Here is a 17,138-nt window from a genome sequence, read left to right as displayed (position 1 = left end):
TTTTTCTTTAAGTGACAGACCTCTTGGCATTTTGTCTGGTTTTGCCACACAAAAAAGGATGCAAGTAAGCAGAAGATGTGATGTCACAACATCACAAATGTTGCTCTTATGTGGCGACTATGTTGCTGTTAATGAGTGGACAATTCACAATAGGGGAAGTGTTCCCGGGGAAATGTTGCTCGTACGCAGTAGTTACTCTTCCAAGGTGTTGCTGCTGACAGACGTCTACTGCATAACATACATATGCATGTGTGTATGTTTGTTTATGTATACATATATAAATGCAACTGGGTGTACTTCAACAGGCTGTACATTAAAAGCATTGCAATTCAGATTCAAACATTGAGGTAGGGATCCATCCAAAGGCCTTATAGGTTGATTACTCGTGAACCTCTGACGTTAAGATGTCATATAAACAAATTTTTTCCATTGTAAGTAATAATGTTGTCAACTCATGGTTTTATCATGACTGTTGCAATATTTTTGTTTTTTGTTTTTTGTTTTTCATAGCTCCAGCTCTTAGAATCTCGTTATATGAGAATTTTATCTTAAAAAAAGATTTTTTTAGTCCTCATATTTACAGAGGAAAACTTAGAAAAAGTGACCCAATAGCATCCTAAAGACTCATAAACCAAAAAACAAATTAGATTCCCAAATTTATTTTTTAAAGTTCTCATGACTTTTATGCCATTTTTTTTGTTTTTTAGGGCCCGACTCATGTTTTTTGTAATGCTTGGGGTTGGAAATGTTGAGATATTCAGAGTTGCGAAGAAAGGCAGGGAGAATCACAACAGTTCAGCATATAGTTCCTTTTAGACTGAAGCACAGAGAGGCAAAATTTGCTCCAAAAGTGATACCTTGAAAAAATGAAAAATCTAGTGGCATCCGCTTTCAGTTTCTCAAGGGCTCTTGAACTTGCAAATACCCTGTCATGTTTTTGGATGAAGTCCAAACCAGCAAGGGGTCATGTCACTGCTTCTCCTGTAACCCTGAATGCTCTAAAATGTTCTGCTGCTATCTGTTAGGCAGAAGCTCTAACTCCAGCAGCCTGGTTGTTACACCACAGCCACACTCTGGTAACCAAGGCTGGTGGAGACTACTAGCCAAGTGACACAATACACTTCTAGTCCAGAATTTCCCCAAAACTACCTTTGCCAAAGTGTCCGGTCCTCTCCTGAACCATTCAGAGAACTAATAAGGTTCATTTGATCCTTCAAAGAGACAATACCCAGATGCTAGCCTCATTACCTGAATCAATTCTGTTCAGACACAGCACTGGGTAGGTTTAGTTTAAAAATCAAGTTTTTAACAAGAGGATATAGATTAAGTGGTGCCAAGTTCAAGAAATACAGGTAGGGAGAGTTACAACACGTACAAGTGAAAATACTTATCTAGAAGTCTAAAACTCAAGCAAGCAGGGTTCGGTCTTTAAGATGGTTTCTCTCACCAATGATTCTTTGTCCAAAATGGCTGGCTGTCTCTCAGATGAGATCTCCCACAGAAGTGCAAGGTGCCAATTTCCCTTGTCATCTTGGGTGAAAGACCTTTGCCTAATCAGATTCCTCACCTATATTCGGTTCCCAAAGCCTTCAACCCACTTGTTTGAAGGACTCATCTTTCTCAGCATGCCCTTTGTCTGTCTAGTGATGGGTGACGAGATGGTTTCCTCTGTCTCCTTGTAACTTCCATATTCACTTTTGTCCCCTGACTCCGGGTGACCTCATGCTGTTCTTCCGTTGCTGTGGACTTGCCATCCCCCTGCTGATGTTCATGTAAATAGAGTTTTATGTAAAATAGTTGGTTTTGGTCATGCCTTGATTAATTTAATTGAAGACAGGTAGGTAGATGCCTTTCCCCTGTCTGTGAGAAAACCTGTTTAATCAGCTTCTTTTGTTTGGTCACAGATTTGAAAGCATAATATCAATGACTGTTTGTAATTCCTCATAGTTCTAATACATACATTTTACAATGATATTAATCACCAGTGTGCATTAGCTTTCATAAAAGACCTTACTTAATACATTCATATAATAAAGCAATATTGTATACAGTCAGTTGATTTACGTATTTAAAATTCAGAACCCACTCAAGAGACTGTCTTCCCACCCTCCATTGCTAGGTTGAATGGTTTGTTAACCCTTTATGTAAATATGTCTTCATTGTCTCTGCCTAACAGTCAGGCTGGTTAGCCAAGCAAATACGCTTTCCATTGTTCAGGGCAGACTGGACTTAGGCATTCCTTGTCAAACACATTCCAATAATAATTCTAGAAGGTTTCAGTAATTCTTTGTACACATCTCAGACATATATCATGCAAGATATGATCAGTGAGTTTAGTATTTCAGTGATATGTGACATGCCACCTATTGTGTATGTTATGTATCATAACAATATATTAGGTGTAGCGAGAACGTCAGGCCTGGCAGGAGTTGCTGACACAGAGTAGTGAATCCTCCATGGGCCTTCATCACACTCCCCTTGTTTGTTTCAGTAGATTGTGGAATTGTGTGTTAGCTTATTGCTACCATCCCAAATCTTAGTAGATACATTCATTCTCAAGAGTTATATACCTTAAATAGTAAAATAGTAAAATTTCTTGTAATTGCTATTTTTTCTATTCCAGGCCTTCAGGAATCTCAGTGTAGTGTCCACTGTCTTCAAAAATCCTCATAATAATTTGTTGTGGTATACACTGAAAGTAAAGCATTAATAACGATTTACCATTGTTTCTCTCTTTCCAATCTGATATGTAAGATATTTGGCTCTCTGTATTCTGAACCAACATAATGAGTGAATTGAATTTTGTGTCTGAAATATAACGTTTTGTCTCCAGCTGCTCAAATGGAGTATTTTAAACTGTTGGGAGATGGTTGTTGGTTATTGCTATAGTCTGTGGTGCCACCAAGACAGTATTTCATCGTCCCTGGCTTCTGCTATCACTTGCACATGGTGTGTTTATTCTTATGTCTCACACCAGATTACAGATCTGATACACACTTCTGTAATTTTGCCGTTTTCAGATAAGTAAATGGTGTGAGTTTAGGTTTTAATACTTGGAGGAATTGGAGTCGAGGCTTCACGCTCCTATAGTATTGCATGTTCTGTGTGCCAAAACTTTCATGCCTCCTAAAAGTAATTTTCAACTTTTAATTAGGATTTTGCAATACATTCCACTATTATACAAATTTCATCTTCCATGTATTTACTTTGTAGTGCAAGCAAGCAGAAGCCAGGCACTCATGGTTTGAAGCATGTTCTGCATTCTTGCATGACTCTAATAGCCCACGGGTAAAAAAAAAAATGACTTTTTGTTGTGCATATGTAGTTCTTCGTGCAGGTCCTTCCATTTTACAGTGATGGTTCCATTATTCTCTAAATGCAAAGCATGTGGGTAAAACATGATAAAAACACTACAATTAAATGCCAATTTCTTTATCTTCTCTGTTAACTGATCATGGATATTATAGAAGCCTTGCTAAAATACTTTATAAAAGGAGAACAAAGAAATAAAATAGAGGATTAAATTTAAGATCTATGCCTAATCACTGTTGTTTTAACAGATGTTTTATTCAAGTCTGTGGATGCAGGCTTGCCCTAAAGTGGATTTTTATGTAAGGTATGCCAAAGCATTAGTGTTCGTAATTTTGTATTTGAGATAAATCTAATCTTGAATACCACAGTACATAATTTTGCTCCTGTTTGGATACTGCATGTTTTAAAAATATATATTTATTTATTTTTATGAATCAGCATAGTGAGAGAACCCATTGTTTCCAGGCAGTAGTTTATTCTATCACCCAGGAGGTGAAAAATTCTGAATTGTTGAGATTACTCTCCATACGAGGTAATTTTGATGCTCATATTTCAGATCCATTATTCCAACCAAAAACAACTTTTATTTTTTTTCTGTGTGTAAACACATTCTCATTTTGTATCAATTTTTACCACTTTTCTGTGGGCAAATGTTGTTGGAACTGGGGCTTTTACATCCTGAACACTTCCTTTCCAATTCAGGTTCACTTAGAATACTGGTTAATTTCTAGAAAAATTGAATAGACCTTTTTTCTGAATATCATACAAAGGTAAATAAAACAAGAGAATTCAATTCCCATATACCAACAAAGTTCTGCCTTTTCAGCCTGAGAGCCACACGTTATTCTTAAAGGATCCAGAGGCTGCAGTTAGTACTTTGGGGCAGATTCTATGTTCTGTTCTGCTGACTTTGTACTCCTCAGCTGGTGCAAGGAGAGTAGAAAGTTGGAGGACATAGAGCTGGTGTAGCTGGTTCCTACTTCCACACATTCTCAGTGAACAACATGGGCAGCGGGTATCATAGGCCAAGGGAGGCTAATCCTCCTGTAACCCAGGCCATGGCCCCGCCCATGTTCCTCCCCTAGGCCACGCCCTTGCTCCCCCTCTCCCCTGAAGCTAGTGGGGCTCAGCTCCAGCTGGTGACATGGTCATTTAACTCTGGTACTGATGAAGGAGATGTTGGGGTACTAATTCTTTCCACATCAGCAGCGTATTAAGCAGGTATAGACCTCCTGTGCCTTTCGGTCCTGACCTTTCTTTTGGTCCAGGACTTTTCCAGGGCTGTGTCAACTTTAGCCCCTTCAGTTGAATGAGCCAGCAAACTCTCGGGTCTGTTTGCACTCCACCCCAATATTCCTCTTCCACAGGTTGTGGAAATAGGTCTCATTCTGGAATCAAAATGGGGGACCTTGGTACCAGGAATCTCCTTGGCTTTCCTGCATTGAGCACCACAAATGTTTTCGTGGTGGCTTTCACAGTCCTTGACATCAGTACCATCAGATACTCTAGTACCACTGTTCCCTTTGGGACCTATACTGCTTCCTACACCAGGATGCTCCCTAGTGACAGTACAGGATCCATCAGCAGTGCCTCCTCAGTCCTCATTCTATGTGATGGATGAGTCTGACTGCATACTCACTCCTTCTAGTCTTGCTCCACTCTTACCTCAGGATCCCTAGGCTCCTGTGTGTCTGAATCAGTGTCGTCATCCTCCCATTCTCCATTACCCAACCAGCATCAAAGGCTGTCCATGGACAGTTACGGTTACCAGGACTGGCGTGCATCTCATGGTCAGAATGGAAGTCCTTGGCCCAGCGCCTACTGGCCTCCAATGCTTTATCCATGTCAGTGGCCTCCATTGAATCCATGGGATACTCTTTGGTTGCAGAGGTCTGCTGATTGTCTTGCTCAAAGGCGAGATTGCCAGCCAGTCCTGCAGTGGTGTCCGTCAATCCGCTGCAGACCCAGTCCACTGGTGGTCCTTCTCCGTGTGGAGCCTCCAGAGTCATCCCATCTGGGTCTGTGAAACCTGGAGCAAAATCCAGCTTTGGTTCAGTTAAGAACCTTGTCTTTGTCTCTGGATGATGCTGTGCTGCCTGGCTTCTCCGCCCCTACTGGAGGATGTTAAGAAGTACTAAGACCTTTTGCAAAGTGCTCTTTCCCTCGGTATCAAAACAGAGATATTGCAGGAAAACATCCATGAACTGGTGAACATTTTACAGCTGGCTGCCCTGGGGAAAATTGCCCTCCCTATCTATGATGCACTTCTTGAACTGACTAAGACCTCTGGACCATGCCAGCTTTGGTACCATGGCTGAGCACATGGGAAAGCACTGTTTCATCCCCGTGCAGCAATTTGAGTGGTTTTACTCCTATCCGGCCCCAAATTCCCTAGTTGTAACTGCAGTGAACGAGAGCGCCTGGTGGGGCAGATTTAAGTCCACCTCCAAAGATACGGACTTCTAAACAATTAGATCTAATGGGCAGGATGATCTGCCTTGCAGATGCCTATTGCTAACCAGCAAGCCCTTGTTGCCCAAGTATGGCTTTGTTAACTGGATAGCTATGTCAAAGTTCAGACCAGTAGCCCAAGGCCTTGTGCATAGGAGCTAAGACCTCCTTGTAGTCCGTGCTCTGCATTATGGACAGTTCAGCCAGGGAGACAGCCTCTGCGGTCACCCTGAGGAGGGCTTCCTGGCTTCAGAATTAGGGTGTTGTCCCCACTGTCCAGCAAGCCATTGAAGATTTGCCCTTCAGTGGCCAAACGCTGTTTTCGGACAAAACTGACAAGATGTCGCATTCCTGCAAGGACTCTATATCTACCCGGTGGTCCCTGGTGGTGTACGTGCCAGCATGAAGAGGCAACACTACAGCAGCCGCAGCAGTACCATCTGCAGCATATGTTTGGCCAGCCATTTCCTCCTCCAAGGCAAAGCAATAGATCCCACAGGAGAAAGCAGTTGAGCTTGGGGTTTGAGCAATTCACATGCCCTCCCCTGTCTCCTTCCAAGTGCTTATTTTGATTCCTCAATCCAGTTGTTGCTTCTCCGTCCCCACCTTTGGGGATAAGTTTGCCCACTTTCACAATGCTTGGAGCTTGATCACTACCAACAGCTGGGTCACTACTAAGCACCATCAGATCAGGTTATGCCATCCAGTTCCTCTCCACATCTCCTCACCACCCTCCTCTCCTCTTCAGGTACCCCTCTCACAAGATAATGCTCCTCGAACAGGTCCACGCTCTGTTGGTTTTGGGAATGGAGGAGGAGGTTCTACCAGAACACTGGGGTCATGGCTTGTACTTCCAGTACTTCCTGGTACCTCTCCCTTAGATTTGGGAAAGACCTATCCTCGACCTTGGTGGCCTCAACAAATATATCCAGTACATGAAATTACCACCACAGTGTGTTATGTAAATAAACAAGGGGAAACACAAACAAGGTTGCTCTGCCTGGAGGCAATCAGTGACAGTTCTTCGTTTGAGGAGAGCATTACTCTGATAGCCATTCACTTGCCTGGGATTTAGAATCATCTTGTGAACCATCTCAGCAGGTATTTTTCCCTCAGTCACAAATGGTCCCTGAAAATAAGGGTCCTCCAGGTCATCTTCACAGCTTTGGGCATCTTGACAATCAACCTGTTCACTACAGAAGACAACAGGAAATGTCATCTGTTCTGCTCTCAAGGGGAGCTTGGTCCAGGCCTCCCTGTCAGACGCCTTGCACCGCAGTTGGCAGTCAACTCTCCTGTACACCTTTCCCCCAATCCTGATCATCTCTCAGGTCATCCTCAAACTTAAGGCAGATCAGGATGAGCTTATTCTTGTTGCCCTGGCATGGCTAAGACAGTGCTGGTTCTCTAACCTTCTCTCTCTCTCTGTTCAGCCTCCCTTGTCACTTCATTTACATCCTGAGGTACTTAGTCACAATCACAGTGGCACTTTGCATCCCATTCTCAGCTCCCAGCATCTCATGGCATGGCTGCTTCATGGCTGAATGAAAAGGAATTGCAGTGTTCGACTGTCCAGCAAGTCCTGCTCAACAGTAGAAAGTCCTCTAACAGAATGGCCTACTCAGCTAAATGAAAGCTGTTTTCAGTGTGGTCATTAGCCAGTGGAATTCAACCGACAATGGCTTCTATCCAGGACATCTTGGAGTACCTGCTACATCTTCAGATGTTGGTGCTTGCACTTAGTTCATTGGAAATGCATCTGGCAGTGATATTGTCATTTCATCCCTCTGTTCAGGGAAGATTAGTCTTCTCTGATGCCATGGTAACAAGGTTCTTAAAAGGACTTCTTTGTCTACATCCCCTGGTCAAACAGCTGTTTCCCCAGTGGAACCTAAACATGGTCCTGGCAGCTCTGATGGGTCCTCCACTTCAGCTGCTAGCATCTTGCCCCTTTCCACTGTAGTGTCAGAAAACTGCTTTCCTGGTAGCGATAACATCTGTAAAGGAGTATGTGTGAGCGGCAGGATCTAAGGGCAGAGCTTCCTTATAAACAGTTCTCCAAAAACAAGGTGACTTTATGACCACATCCAAAATTTGTGTCTAAGGTTGGCTCAGTTTCATTTGAACCAGGAGATATGTGTTTTTTCCTAAGCTGCATTCATCTCGAGGGGAGCAATGTCTCCATATCTTAGATATCAGGCCTTTTATCTGGACAGAACTAAACAGTTTCATGTTTTGTCTTCATTGTGTGTCTTGTATGCAGGCCACATGAATGGTCAAACTGTCTATTTGCAGATGATTTCCAAATGGATAACATCCTGCATCAAAATGTCATATGAAATAGCCTCAGCTATGCCCCCCCCTCACTGGGTGTGAGCTCATTTTACAAGGGCACAAGCAGCATGTGTATCATTTCTCAATGTATTCTTTTCTGTATTGGACGTTTGAAGGACTGCTATGTGGTTGTCAATACTACATTCATGAACCATTACACTCTAACCTTATCTTCCAGGATGGATGCAGGCTTTGGTAGAGCAGTCCTGCAGTCTTTGTTTAGGTAAACTCAGAACCTTGCCTCCTGGGGGTGGGTACGACTTGTGAGTCACCTAAGTGGAAAACACAGCTGCAACAACTCGAAGAAGAAACGATTGCTTTTGTTAACTGTGGTTCTTTGAGATGTGATGCTGACGTGTATTCCACAACCCACCCTGTGTTCCCTCTGCATTGGAATCTTGTGTTCGGTGCAAAGGAACTGAGGGAGGGTAGGGGTGTATAGCCAGTGGAGGGGTTATGGCAACAAGTCACGAGCGCCACCCCTTTAAAGGTACTGAGAGGCAAATTTCTCCTACTCAGGTTTCTGGGTGCACACACATTGAAATGGAATACACAGCTGCATCACATCTCAAAGAACCACAGTTACAGTAAGTAACCATTTCTGTCTCCTTTCCAGCTGCTAAGGGGGTAAAGCTTTAAATTTCAGACAGTTGTTAGAAGATCCAAAAGATGGAGCCTCCTTTTCCAGCAGCTGGTAGTTTGAGTAGGGGTTAGACTTCTCATCATGTTATCACTGAGGCTTCCTACCCTTATTTCTATATCTACATATGGCTATTAGGTGTCCGTGAATCTTCTCAAGCTCTGTTCTGTTTTAATTACTATATATTTAAGGTCCTGGATGAAGTTCTGAAATGACTATAAAAATCAGTTTCAAATGGCATAGTCCCTGACATCACCTCACCCCCTCAAAACAGCCACATTTCTAAGACTAATCAATATTGAACTGGATTTTTTTGTTTTTGACTTTTCAAGACCCTGTAGATCATGGTTCTCAACCAGCATCCCAATCAGCACACATCTGCGCCCCTGTGACATCCTCAGGGCCATACACATTGTATATATATTGTGTGGATATGGCCCACATAACACAGAGAGAGCTGCACAATGGTAAAATAGGTTGAGAACCACTGTTCAACATTATACATTCTTTTGAGCAGGCACTGTCTTCCCTGTAACACAATTTGGCCCTGATCCTAATTTGTTCCTCTGTTCAAAAATGAGTGCTACCATTAAAATCCGATAGAGAAGAGAAGTGTGATAGGCTGAAAGTTTAAATTGAAGGCAACAAGTAATGCCAGAGAGAAAATCCCAATCTGGAATCCATGCAGCATTTGATTCCTTAAAACCAACAGCGCAAAAAAAAAAAAAAAAAAAAAAAATGCCTATTAAGAAGTGAGAGAGAGGGACAAGACGTTGTCAACTTTAAAATGGTAAAAAGTTTCCAGACCTTACAGTTATGGAGATATACCTATCTCATAGAGCTGGAAGGGACTCTGAAAGGTCATCAAGTCCAGTCCCCTGCCTTCACTAGCAGGACCAAGTACTGATTTTTGCCCCAGATCCCTAGAGTGGCCCCTCAAGGATTGAACTCTCAACCCTGGGTTTAGCAGGCCAATGCTCAAAAAACTGAGCTCTCTCTCTCCTTCTAGCAGCAATGATTGAGAGAGATGTTAGTCCTACCAATGCAGAGAAGATATGTGCTAAAATATTCCAGGACTCTGGAAAACCTTTTTTTTTTTTACTTTAAAAATCCATTTTATGGTAAGTAACATATAAAATCTTTAATCCTACATTTTCGAAATTTGTCAGAAATTCTTCTCATACCTGATATTAAGCATACCAATTTCTAGTCAAAAGTTAGCTAGGATAGAAAGCAGAACTTGGCACTGGGGAGGGAAGCTAGCCTCTCCTTAACTGTGGAACCTTAACTGGTGGTGTCATACTGAATATGTTTGATTTAATAAAAGTACTGTGCCTTCCCTTAATTGTTCCTCCCTATTTCTTTGTACCTTAGCAGATTTTTTTTTTCAATCTTGAAACCTGGAACCAGTGTAGTAAATTGGGGTATTACTTAACATATACTGTGTCAGTATGTATTGTGAAATTTCCTCTGTTATTCTACGAGAAACATTAGTAACAGATTTATAAGTTTACTGTTTCTTTTTGTGAATCTGGGTTTAATGCTAACATTTTATGCAAGGTAGTGGAAGCAGTTGTGAGGTAAACATGATGAGTAATCTGGACCTGAAAGCAGAACAGATTATGTCATTAAAACAAGCTCTTAATTTGAAGATCTATTTAATTAGATGGGAAGCAAGAGAAATTCCACACTTTTAATTACATTCAGGAAATATCATTAAATTGTCTGAGAAAGAAGTCTTTGGAGAATCCTGAATCCTTAGTTTAAATATCTCTACCTCTGAAAAATCTGTTGACGGTTAATTCTTGGTCACACATTTAAATAATAAAAATAAAGTCTTTTCATGATTAACTCTGGCCTGGAATCCTTACAGGCTTATCTCTTTTGAGTCAGAGAAAGTATGAAAGTACATTTGAGATTTTAAATTGGAACATTGAAGGCAACGAGCAACTTGTCTAAGCCTTGTTGAATGTATATGTTTTAGGCAACTGACTAAGGTATTGCTTAGTTATCTGGTATGACAGATGGTCATTGTTAATTATACAAAACTACAGTAAACTCAAGTTTAAAGGCATAAGAACCATATGTATCAAATTGCTTGAGCCATTACATGATGACTTCACAATATAAGATTACCAGACTATGAAAAGCGTGATTTTATAAGTCTGTATCAGGTATGTGTGTTTGCTCAGAGTATACTGCCCAAGTAAATAGAAAATCACAAGTGTCAAAAAATGTAAATGTAAAGAAAATTCAGAATGCGTACAACACCACTGCAAACAAAAATGTTAAAGATTTTTTTCATAACACTTTATTTTCTGCAGGATCTACATTGCCTTTTAATAAATAATTGTGGCATAGTGAATGGCTTGGAAGAAATCAGTAATGGAATACTGTATATTGAGCTTTTCAACTTTACTTAGTTTATACCATAGCCATGAGACAGATGTTTTTTGGTTGTCAGTTGGATTTTTGTTTTTTGTAAGACATTAATATATTAAGGCATTGTCTCTAACCTCTAAATATCTATCAAATAACTTACATCAGATTTTTATTATACAACTCAGTTAATATAACAGGTCCAAGTCACACATATGATAGTAAAAACATAGTCAACAGTGTCCTGCTTTTTAAAACATACATTTGTGAATTATAGAAATATATTATTCACCTGCATATCTTTGTAATATTGTAGCTAAAAATACTTGAGTTTAGCATTTTGATTTCTTCTTTAACAGTTGATGTTAGTACTAATCCAAAAACAGCAGTCTGGGAAAAATATATTTTGCCATATAGCCCAGAACAATGGCAACTGTAGTACAGAAGATGACATTTGAATAACATTCTGATAACCAGCACTAACCATCTGGTTGTGCTGACCCTTTCCAATCAGAAGCTGGAAATTAAAAATGGCCTCTTCCCTCTGTTTCTTTGCAAATGCTACTTAACTCCAGAAAGGTGATTTACCCACTTGTCCCAATGTTCTAAATTCACCATGTGGTTTTATTCAGTGAATGATGTCCCCCATTCTGCACATTGGGAGGCAGGTATATGGCTAAAAGTATGTGTGTTCTCTTGCAGCAATGGACACAAATGCCACTTGTTAATGTTTGAGGTTTACTTTTTAGTTTCAAAATTGTTGTTCCGTGAGTACACCAAGTACTGGTGAGCTAATATATTTCAGGGAGGTGGATACAACTTAATTTAACAAACATGCATCCATTTTAGTACACAAAATATTTTGGACAATCATCAGATTTGTCAGACAACCAAATTTGATACACACGTTGCCCTTGAAATAATCACCTTAAAATTGTTTTTCTAACATACTAAATGATATGCAGGGGAAATTGGTTCCCTGGTTTTAAACATTTTTATTAAGCTTCTTTTTAAAGTAATGCTTTCATGGAGTATTGTTGTGAATAGCGTAATGTATTAATACTCTAGCCTGTTGATGCTGAAGGTTTAAGTTCATCTGTATTTGGCACAAATACAAGGATTTTAGACTGTGTTGTTTCCACATTATTTATCCATGTTACAAAACCATCTGTCTGCTAGCAATCCTTGGGGAACACCTGGTACAACAGAATATACTTCTAGCCCAGCTGAAATAGTGTGTTAGTTTTACATTTCATTAAGGGCTTGTAAATGCTTAAAATGTTGTAAATCTAAACTATGGAGGCTTCTAGTGACACAATTCTAGAAAATATAATTCAGGACCATGAAAGAAGGAAGATCTGGTATTCAGCCTGTCTAAGAGAAAATAAATCTCACAAAGACACTCAGTTACTTTTGATAAACTTAGAACATGTCAACTGTACCTATGTTAGTATGAAAAAGATTGTCTGTAGCTTCTTCTCTTTTCATGTATAGCTGTCCTATTATCTCCTTGCATTAATTTTAATCTTTTTAATATTTCAGTCACGTAGTGTGGACAAGCAACATGCTGTAGTTAACTATGATGCCTCTACAGATGAACATTTGGTGAAGGATTTGGGAAGCCTAAATGGGGTAAGTCAACAAATCCAAGATGTCTTCCTCAGTCATGTAGGATATATCTTTTTTACTTTGAAAACAAACATAATTAATCATGAAGTTCTTGTAATTCAAATGGGGAGAACGGCTAAAGAAAATGTTTTTATTCCCTGCTACTATGGAACATTTATAACGGGCAAAGTCAAATGTTACAGTAATACGAGACCATGATTGTGTTAAATTAAAGTTGAAGTAGAGGAAGTTCTGAAGAATAAAAATGAACATGGTGTAAGCATTTGTACAGCATATATCACAGTGGGTTCATGGTCCCTGACTAAGGCTCTTAGACACTATGTTAATACAAATAATAAAAGTACTTCTGTAGCATTTCAGAAATACAAAAGCAACAAATCTCTAGTTGAATAGGTCAGTATATAAGCACAATAATAGGTGGTATCACACTCTCTAACATTTTAGTGTTAGGGAAAGCATACTTACTGTAGGAAATTGTGTTTAGCCATGTTAATAGGGCATTGGAATCCTTTTTCCTCTTTTTTTGAAAAAAGGATTTGTTATACACATGTGAAAAAGTTATCCAATAGTTGATTTTATATAAAATTATTTTCCCATAGTTTATTTTGTAATTTGTCTTTGCTATTTTAACATATCTTTTTTCATTGTAATTTATCTGGGAATATAATGTAATAAATGTAAGTTAGTGGATAGAAAATCTATAATATAGTAAACAGGTAATAAAGTTCTCAAGAGCAGAACTGTTCATAAAAAGCTTCATATGATCTTTTACGTTTTAAGGCACTTCTAGGGATTGCGTTTACAACCTGCTGGGTAAGTGTGTTAAATATATTAGTGTACGTCATAGTAATTTATGTTAAAGTTTAGTGACTGTCATATTTTAGTAGTCCTTTTAGACATTACCATTTAAATTTTATATAGACTGTAGTCATGCCTGAATGAAAGAATGTGGAGTGTAAAACCTGTTTATATTACAGTAAAACCTCAGTTACGTACATCTCAGGAATGGAGATTGTCCATAACTCTGAAATGTTTGTAACTCTGAACAAAACGTTATGGTTCTTGCAAAAGTTTGCAACTGAACATTGACTTAATACAGCTTTGAAACTTCATTATGCAGAAGAAAAATGCTTTTTTTTACTACCTTAATTTAAATGAAACAAGCACAGAAGTAGTTACCTTACCTTGTCAAATCTATTTAAAACTTTCCTTTTTTTTTCAGTAGTTTACATTTAACACAATACTATACTGTATTTACTTTTCTTTTTTTATGTGTCTCTGCTATACCTGATTGTGTACTTCCAGTTCCAAATGAGGTGTGTGGTTGACTAGTCAGTTCATAACTCAAGTGTTGGTAACTCTGAGGTTCTACTGTATATTTAAAAAAACGTGTTCAGCTGTGACTTCGGGGACTGTACTTAGTGGGACTGCCATCTTTTCACTGCACTTCAATTCCTGTAATATTTATGACAAGAGAAATCAGTATTGCCCATGTGTTTACTGATAGTCTTTGGTTTGATTTTTTGTTTTAATCTCCCTAGCATCATGCCTCAGACATTCTGTGATAGCTCACCCAACATGCAAAGGATACATATCAAATGATTCCTTATTTTCCCAAAGTTAGGGTAGAGAATATTAAATCATGTAAGGACTACATTCATATTTTTACCCATCTCTTCCTTCTGAACCTCGCCCATTTTCTGCTAAACCTGATGCCCGTAGCTCATAATTTTCATTGATATCACGTCATGCTTCAGCCAAACAACAATGTTGCTGGGCATTGTATACAGTAACTTCACACCTTTCACAGAACTAAAAAGTTGAACGTTGCCTTGGTACACACATCACAACCTAATTTCATTTATGTGCTAGCAAAATGATCCCAGCTAGTTATATATTGGATGCTTTAAAAGGATCATTTTCCTAAAGCTGAAAACAAGTATGAGCAAAATAGAATCGGAGGAGAAATTTAAGACCAATTCAAACAATTTCAGATCCTTGCTTATGTTTAGGGTGTTTGTCTTTTTATTTTATTTTATCTTAAAAAGGGGTAATTCTTTGCTTGGCTCCCTTTTTTTAGTCAGCCCAGATGGCATAGCTCAACCAACTTCTGTGCAATTTTTTATTCTATTTTAAATGACAGTCTTTGTAGCCTGTTGAGAGGTCATGCTGACGTGTGAGAAAAGTTAAGGAGGGATTTTCCAAACCCAATGATGTCCATGCAAGCCCAAATGGGTAGGTAACAGAATGGATAAGAGGCTGCCACCTCTGTTCTGGTAGTGGAGCCTGAGGTGTTTGTGGGACTTCTGCTCTCATGAGTCTTTATTGGTCTCTTCACAATCAGAATTACTGTGTTTGTATGAATACAGAGAATTGTCGCTTTGGTTCCAGACATGCAAAAACAGCCCTGTTCAGTAAACTTAACACAAACAGCATAGGCTGTGCTGGGGGTCACCCCATCTATCCTGTCCTCTTCCTTCTTCACATACTTGGCCAGTAACTCTACTGTGATCTCCGTAGTTCGACAGCAGCACCCTGGTCAGCAAGGCATTTAGACATCCAATCATAAAAAAAAGTTTCCCAAATTAGTTCAGCTGAGACTCAATTTTCTTGTCAGATAAATATTCATTAGTTCATTGTACTTCACTAGTATGATGGCTTCTTTTGTGCCATGCTCCAAAAATAGTTTAACAGTGATCACAAAGAAGCAGGTGCTGGTGAGAAACCACTTGCAAGAGACTTTCATAGGTAAGGGTCTGTGATGGCGCTGCCCGTAAGAGTCAGCTGAGGTCATTTAATTAGGGTGAACTGCAAAGAAAATGGGGCAGACAAACCCCAGAAGCTGGTGGTTATTCCAATACTTAGATTTACCAACCAGCACAGAACAGCTTCTACAGTACCTCACTGGTTATTCAGAAGTTCAAACACTGCAGTTAAAGTGCCCAGCCTCAGGCCTCTATCCAGACACACATGTCAGATATGATGATTCCTGAAAATCTTCTCATCATATAAAAGAAAAGGTTCTTCCAATCCCAAAGGATCAATCACATACCCAGGTTGAATTATAATTTAGATCTTACCCAAAATACACGTTATAGCCAATTCTTATTAATTAAGCTAAAATTTATTAAAAAAGAAAGAGAGAGTTGGTTAAAAGATTAATGTACATACAGACTTGAATTCAATTCTTGAGGTTCAGATACTTAGTAGAGATGAGCTTGTAGTTGCCAAAAGTTCTTTTTTAGAAATAGTCCAGAGGTTATAGGGTGACTCCAGTCAGTGACTGGGGATCTCAATCCTTATGGCTTAAGATTTCGCCTTCTTGAAACCCTAAGCAGATCTTAGATGAAGTAGGATTGTGTCCCAGCGTTCTTATACATTTCCAGCGGCCTTTCAGCCTGAGAAAACAATAGGCTTAACTATACTTCAAAACATCCTGGCAATTAGCACAGGGTAGTTTATCCATTAAACAGTTCAGATGCAGGTTACCACAACCTTCAAAGAGACAGGTAGACAATAATACTATTTCACTCAAGTATCATCACAAATGTTAATATTCCTTTTTTGATCTTTGAATTAAAGTTATAGCAATAGACAAGACTTGTTTGCTTACATCACAAGACCTGAGCAAACATCTACCCTTCTACCTCTAATAATGCAGACTTGCATTTCAAAGATCTATTCATTTACATATCTTCCTAACCAATCCCTAAGGTTTACCCATGGATCAGGTCAGTCTGAGAGTTAATTAACTCTTTCTGTCCCTGTCACCTTCCAATGAAATATTATAGTACACTCATAACATCACAGGGGCTTCTGAAAATATTGACCTTGAACTAACAGAGTGCAAAAACTTGACCAGAAGGGTCACTTGAGTGGTGGTGGGTGCTGTTAGGGCAACACTTGCTGTCTATGTTGTGGACATATACATGCGATCAGACTGTTACTACTCCATCCTTAGAGGTTTTTAAGGCCCAGCTTGACAAAGCCCTGGCCAGGATGATTTAGTTGGTGGTGTTCCTGCTTTGAGCAGGGGTGTCATGGAATAAATCCCCACTCTGAACCTTAGCGACCAAAAGATGGGGTACCAGCATGAATTCCTCTAAGCTTAATTACCAGCTTAGAACCTGTAGTGCTGCCACCAATCAGGAATTCCAGTGCCTGGTACACTCTGATCCCCCCCAAAACCTTGCCCGGAGAACCCCAAGATCCAGACCCTCTGGATCTTACCACAAGGAAAGTAAACCCTTTCCCCCACCGTTACCTCTCCCAGGCTTCCCCTCCCTGGATTACCCTGGAAGATCACTGTGATTCAGACTCCTTGAATCTTAAACAGAGAGGAAAATGCACCTTCCCCCCTCCTTCTCTCTCCCCCTCCCAGACTCTCCCTGAG

General features: G+C 39.7%; 1 protein-coding gene across 8 annotated transcripts in view; it reads left to right on the top strand.

Moving 5' to 3' along the window:
• CEP170 (centrosomal protein 170) overlaps window positions 1-17,138 on the top strand; it is a 220,860-nt gene that overhangs the window by 54,263 nt on the left and 149,459 nt on the right. For all 8 annotated transcript variants that reach the window (XM_075064198.1, XM_075064194.1, XM_075064196.1 and 5 more), the window contains exon 3: window positions 12,659-12,748. In XM_075064198.1, coding sequence (XP_074920299.1) covers window positions 12,659-12,748 — 90 coding nt within the window. The remainder of the gene's footprint in view (window positions 1-12,658; window positions 12,749-17,138) is intronic.

The sequence above is a fragment of the Chelonoidis abingdonii genome, chromosome 3, assembly GCF_003597395.2.
Source record: "Chelonoidis abingdonii isolate Lonesome George chromosome 3, CheloAbing_2.0, whole genome shotgun sequence".
Taxonomy (NCBI): domain Eukaryota; kingdom Metazoa; phylum Chordata; order Testudines; family Testudinidae; genus Chelonoidis; species Chelonoidis abingdonii.
Note: the sequence above shows the minus strand (reverse complement) of the source record. Positions and strands in the feature narration are given on the sequence as shown.